The following is a 6,165-nucleotide window of genomic DNA, read 5'->3' as shown; positions in this document are numbered from 1 at the left end:
TTTTTTGAGAAGGACCTGTACAGTAAATATGTGTTTTCAGAAAGATGTTTGATTTTTTTTCTGTGTCTCTAAATCTCACAGGCATGCCAACTTCTCCACAGCAGGCAAAGCTATCACCGTTCTCTTCCGCATCGTCACAGGGGAAGATTGGAATAAAATCATGCATGACTGCATGGTAAGAGAGGCTCCGAGTTCAGCACACATCTTTCAGCTGATAAAAAAAAACCAGACAAGATCAAATTTAATTCACAATTTGTGAAAAAAAGCAGCTGTTGACATACAATCTTCTGTTAAATGTGTTGCAATTTTCTGATGCTGCTCATAACAAAAGGGATTGGATTTATGTTTGTTGCACTCAAAGACAAATAAAGAGCACCACAGTTATTTTCTGTTGCTTATGTTACTCTGAGTACTTCACTGACCACAGCAGTTTTACTAAAGCTACTATAGAAAAAAAGTTTCACTATAAGAAAGTGTCAAAATTGTATGCATGTTAGCAACTACGTGTATTGGTATGTTAATAGCAGCTACTATAATTGCTTACATATTTTTAAATACTTAATATTTGATGGACTCATTAGTTGAAGTTATTTTGTTTTATTTGTTTTTTGTGAATGTTTGTCCCCAGGTTCAGCCCCCGTTCTGCACTCCAGATAAGCATCGTTACTGGGAGACTGACTGTGGCAACTATGCTGGAGCACTTATTTACTTCTGTTCTTTTTACGTCATCATAGCCTACATTATGCTCAACCTACTTGTAGGTCAGTGTTTTTGCTTATTCTGCACAGGTGTTTTATTCCACCTGTAATTTGAGGAAAATAAACCAGATTCCAGGAATGTAATGATTTGATTAGATTTTTTAAGCTAGAGGTCACCTTTATATACTAAATGACAAAAACAAGAGCAAGAGTTCTGGTTTGCTGTGTTTCTTTTTTACTTTGTGTTGTACAGGACTGCAAAACCTGCAACAAGCCAGAGAGAAACATTTATAGAGTTTCAGCCCTACAGTTGAACCAAATCTTGCTGAATATTCTGTGCATGTCATTATTTACAGAGATAAAATGACAAGAGTAGAAGCTTGCAGCGCTTATCATAAATAAAATGAAAGTAAAAATTAAAAAAAAAGTTATTAAAATGTAAAAAAAACAAGAAAAGCATGAGTGATTTAACTCTGTGGTTCCCAACCCAGGTCCTCAAGTACCCCTATGCAGCATATTTGACTTGTTTCCCTGCTTTTCAGCAGGTCTTCAGAAGATTGTTAAGCACTCATTCATTCAAACCAGGTGTGTCAAATCAGGGAAACATCTAAACATGCAGGAAAGGAGTCTTTGAGGACCAGGGTTGAGAATCACTGCTTTAATACTTGTGATCCATCCATCCATCCATCCATTTTCTTCTGCCTATCCGGGGTTGGGTCGCGGGGGCAGCAGCTTCAGAAGGGAGGCCCAGACCTCCTTCTCCCAGCAGGCAGCCGAGAGACATAGTCCCTCCAGCGTGTCCTGGGTGTTCCTCSGGGCCTCCTCCCGGTGGGACGTGCCCGGAATACCTCACCAGGGAGGCGTCCAGAAGGCATCCTTACCAGATGCCCRAGCCACCTCAACTGGCTCCTCTCGACGTGGAGGAGCAGCGGCTCTACTCTGAGTCCCTCCCGGATGACCGAGCTTCTCACCCTATCTCTAAGGGAGAGCCCAGCCACCCTGCGGAGGAAACTCATTTCGGCCGCTTGTATCCGGGACCTCGTTCTTTCGGTCATGACCCAAAGCTCATGACCATAGATGAGGGTAGGAACGTAGATCGACCGGTAAATCGAGAGCTTCGCTTTCTGACTCAGCTCTCTCTTCACCACGACGGACCGGTACAGCGCCCGCTTTACAGCAGACGCTGCGCCAATCCGCCTGTCGATCTCCCGCTCCGTTCTTCCACCATTCGTGAACAAGATCCCCAGATACTTAAACTCCTCCACTTGAGACAGGGCGACCCCCCTGACCCGGAGAAGGCACTCTGCCCTTTTCCGGCTCAAGACCATGGCCTCGGATTTGGAGGCACTGAGCCTCATCCCGGCCGCTTCGCACTCGGCCGCGAACCGCTCCAGCGAGAGCTGCAGATCTCGTTCCTATGAAGCCAACAGGACCACATCATCCGCAAAAAGCAGAGATGCGATCCTAAGCCCACCAAAACGGATCCCCTCAACACCTCGGCTGTGCCTAGAAATTCTGTCCATGAAAGTAATGAACAGAATCGGTGACAAAGGGCAGCCTTGGCGAAGTCCAACTCTCACCGGAAACGAGCCCGACTTACTGCCGGCAATGCGAACCAGACTCTGACACCGGTCGTACAAGGACCTGACAGCCCGTATCAAGTGGCCCGGTACCCAATACTCCCGGAGAACCCCCCACAAGGACCCCCTTGGGACACGGTCGAACTCCTTCTCCAARTCCACAAAACACATGTAGACAGGTTGGGCGAACTCCCATGCACCCTCCAGGACTTATTTAATACTTTAATACTTGTGATCTGATTTTATTATTTACAAATAAATGGCAAAGAATCAAATGCTTCCAGAGGCAATACTAAAACATCAAACTAAGTCAATAGTATATTTTGAAAATGTCTCCTCAAGCTCAGAGAAGCTCTTGAGGTGTTGGTCAACATTTAAAGCAGTGATTTTTAGATGTTTCCCTGATTTGACACACCTGGTTTGAATGAATGAGTGATTAACAATCTTCTGAAGACCTGCTGAAGAGCAGGGAAACAAGTCAAACATGCTGGATAGGGGTACTTGAGGACCAGGGAAACACTGATTTAACTGGTCCAGTAATAATACTGAAACCAAATGCTCTATAAACCCGTGTAGAAGAATTTATCATTATTTATTATTTAATTGACATGTTTGTTGGCACATGGAAATCTCTAAAGCTGTGGCATTTGTATTAAGATACCCAACCAATGGAAAGGCGCTTAAAAAATTGTGGACATTCTCGTGGGGAAAACCAGTGTGTTCAAAAAAGAATTCACTCCCCTTAGTGGTTGGCGTTGATTGATTTTTTTTCTTCTTTCTATTAGGCCTTTGTAGAAAACAAAGTAAAAACATAGGTTTGACTTAGCATTTGAGCTATGATACCAATTTACAAACTTAGAAAACTCCACTGCATTATGTTGCTGCAGATATTGAACAAGTAGCTTTTCTGTGACCAGTGCTGCTTAATGCATTTAGCATGAAAACACTAAGAGTGTTGTTTATAGCTATAAAAGGTATATACATCAACCGCTGTTGTTGTGTTGTACTAAGTTCTTATTGGCAGCAAATAGCCTATGTATTTTCTTAATAGTGGCTCCCAAAGACTACAATAAAACTCTACATCCTACTAGCTCATTGTGTTAATTGTGTCATCAAGAGCAGCTCATTGTTGGGAGGGTGTGATGTCAGTGAAGGCAAATAAATAAGTTGATGCAAAATTGCAAAAAGCTGTTTGCATTGGTGAGTACAACAACATTGCCTTGCATCGATAGATTGAAAACAGATTTTGTGTGACAGAGAATAATGAAGACGTTTTAGCTGGAATGTTGTGGTGCTCATTGGGACCTAATAAAACCTAAAGTACAGCAGATTAGTTAGCCTTTAGAATGAAGTTAATGTCTATGAGATATGGCAAGCAAACTATACAGGTATTAGTCATATGGAATGTCTGTTTGTTAATGCCATTTTCTGTTGCTGCAGCCATCATTGTGGAAAACTTCTCTTTGTTCTACTCCACTGAGGAGGACCAGCTGCTGAGTTATAATGACCTGAGGCACTTCCAAATCATCTGGAACATGGTGGATGACAAACGGGAGGTGAGAAAAACACAGCAGCAGGCAGAATGTGAAGCCTATATAGGGCAGTATAGATCATTATAGAGAAGATAAAGCTGCTAAAGGGGACAGAGAGCAGTGTTCAGTAATAGGAATGAAACTAATTAGACGAGTAGGTGTTTAATTAAAAGTGGACCTTCTTATAACTCAACCTTTTACACAGATAAATGCACGGAGCAAGTATATAAGCAGCAGTAGGTGCATTTGCCTCCATCTGCAGTTCACCAAAGTTCCTAATAATTTGCAATTTGCACTTTAAAGTTACAGACTTGGTGTCAAAGCCCATTTGTAATCTGCGTAATGTAATGAGTGTTTTTGGCTGTTCCTGCAGGGTGTGATCCCGACATCCAGAGTGAAGTTTCTGCTGCGTCTGCTCAGAGGCAGGCTGGAAGTGGACTTGGACAAAGACAAGTTGTTGTTTAAGCACATGTGTTATGAAATGGAGAGACTTCATAATGGAGGAGATGTGACTTTCCATGATGTCCTCAGGTGATTGTTAAAAACTTTTTTTTGTCTTTCTCAAGAAAATGGTTGATGCACTGAGTGAAAAGAAAACTTTCTCTCTTCTGCCAGTTTATGGTAAATGTAAAAAAACACGAAAAGTAAGGAAATTTGTAATTGGTGGATTATTTCTTGTTGTAACAATGCTTCTTAGCTATTAATCTTATTAACTCTTTGCAAATACATCACCTAATCACATGGAGGTGCCGTGACAGACGTTGGAAGTGAGGGAGGGGAGTATTGAACAGAGAGTGACTGATTGTTTTACCAAGTTGTTTTTGCCAGTATAGCCATGGATGTATTTGGTAGAGGGCTTAAGCTTTTAGGGCATTTCATTTTCATACACTTAGACAGTTTTATCGAGTGGAACTTTGTCAAATGATGGAATAGATTTGATGTTTTCCTACAGCTTGCAAGTAGGGGTCTCTGCAGTACATTGTGTAGTGCATTGTTCTGTGGGCGGACATGGCCCTACCCATGATTGGCGGAGGTCTTGTTGTGGATATAGTTGACCCTAATTGTGATTGGCAGAGTTGGTGTGTGGGCGGAGTTTTCCTTAACCGTGATTGGTTGGATTGACTTATCTTGTGGGACAAGTTAGAAGAGGAAGTAATGGTAATAATAAAATAATATGATTTRTTGACTGTCTGTGTACAGTTTAAAACAGAACAGTGGCTAGAGCTGGGCGATATGATCAAAATTTTATATCACAGTATTTTTAACATTTTCACCGGTTTCACGGTATTTGACAGTATTTTTCTTTTCATCACAGCTCAGCTAGGGATGGGTACCTTTGACATTTGAATCGAATTGGTACCAATATCCGGTACCTGGGAATCAATACCGGTACTTAACGATACCAATTTTCGGAACTTTATGTGTGTTGTTTTTTCAATAAAAAACTTTTATTTACTTTTTTTTATTTAAAATATTTCTCAATATATAAAATTAACAAATACCAAGACAACATCCATCTCTTTGTATTGTAACATCAGTTGTGTAACTTATTTCTTTAAGGTGAAAACTCTTGAAAACACCAAGACTGTTTTGTCTTACTGCACAAATGAAAATCCAGCTCAACGTATTTCTATTGATGTCATTTCCCCGCAAAAAAATTGTGTGATGGAGGTCCATGGAAGGCAAATAAGTTTAAATAAAATAAGCAAAAGAGGATGGAGTTAAAATAAATAAAAGGTATTTAAGTTACGTTTTGAGCATCCAAAACGCATCTAGCGCTTTAAGTTAGCTGCTTGTGCTCTTTCAGGTCAGACGAGTTCGGACTATCGGGAAGCCCCTCTGTTTTCCTCTGCCGGTCTCTGTTTAATGTGGATGAAATAAAGAAAGTGGCGGGACTTTATTTACTTGGAGCAAGCGAACGTYGTGYTCACAAGATAATTAATCCACCAGATAATTCAGAGGCGRTCTGTTCGGCGAGTTTTACTCCAGGAGCTGCRAGGCTCWCTTAGCTACGTTCAGACTGAGCTCTGCTGCCTCTCTGTTTACTGACTGAACCAGYGGCTGCTGCTGCTGATGTCATTAYGCTTTTGCTTGATGCTGCATTCAGGAGAAGCATAGAAAACTCACCACTCTTAAGCCAAACCGGTCGCAATGATGCGTTTAGGTACCGAAACATGGTACCGTTTGATGTTACGTGAATAGATACTCGGTAGTGCCGACAGAATTCGGTCTTTACATCAAAAAGTATCGAATTCGGTACCCATCCCTAAGCTCAGCTGATAATAAAATGTACAATCCCTGCTTATTGACTTTTTTCCTTGTACTGTACCTCTGTCTGTGTCGCTGTTTCCCTCC

At 41.4% G+C, this 6,165-nt stretch overlaps 1 protein-coding gene across 3 annotated transcripts in view; it reads left to right on the top strand.

Moving 5' to 3' along the window:
• nalcn (sodium leak channel, non-selective) overlaps positions 1–6,165 on the top strand; it is a gene marked incomplete in the record, with an annotated part of 142,686 nt that overhangs the window by 130,596 nt on the left and 5,925 nt on the right. For all 3 annotated transcript variants that reach the window (XM_014018801.1, XM_014018800.1, XM_014018799.1), the window contains 4 exon segments: positions 82–175; positions 629–761; positions 3,719–3,834; positions 4,184–4,341. In XM_014018801.1, the coding sequence (XP_013874255.1) occupies positions 82–175; positions 629–761; positions 3,719–3,834; positions 4,184–4,341 (501 nt within the window).

The sequence above is a fragment of the Austrofundulus limnaeus genome, unplaced genomic scaffold (genome assembly GCF_001266775.1).
Source record: "Austrofundulus limnaeus strain Quisiro unplaced genomic scaffold, Austrofundulus_limnaeus-1.0 Scaffold202, whole genome shotgun sequence".
Taxonomy (NCBI): domain Eukaryota; kingdom Metazoa; phylum Chordata; class Actinopteri; order Cyprinodontiformes; family Rivulidae; genus Austrofundulus; species Austrofundulus limnaeus.
Note: the sequence above shows the minus strand (reverse complement) of the source record. Positions and strands in the feature narration are given on the sequence as shown.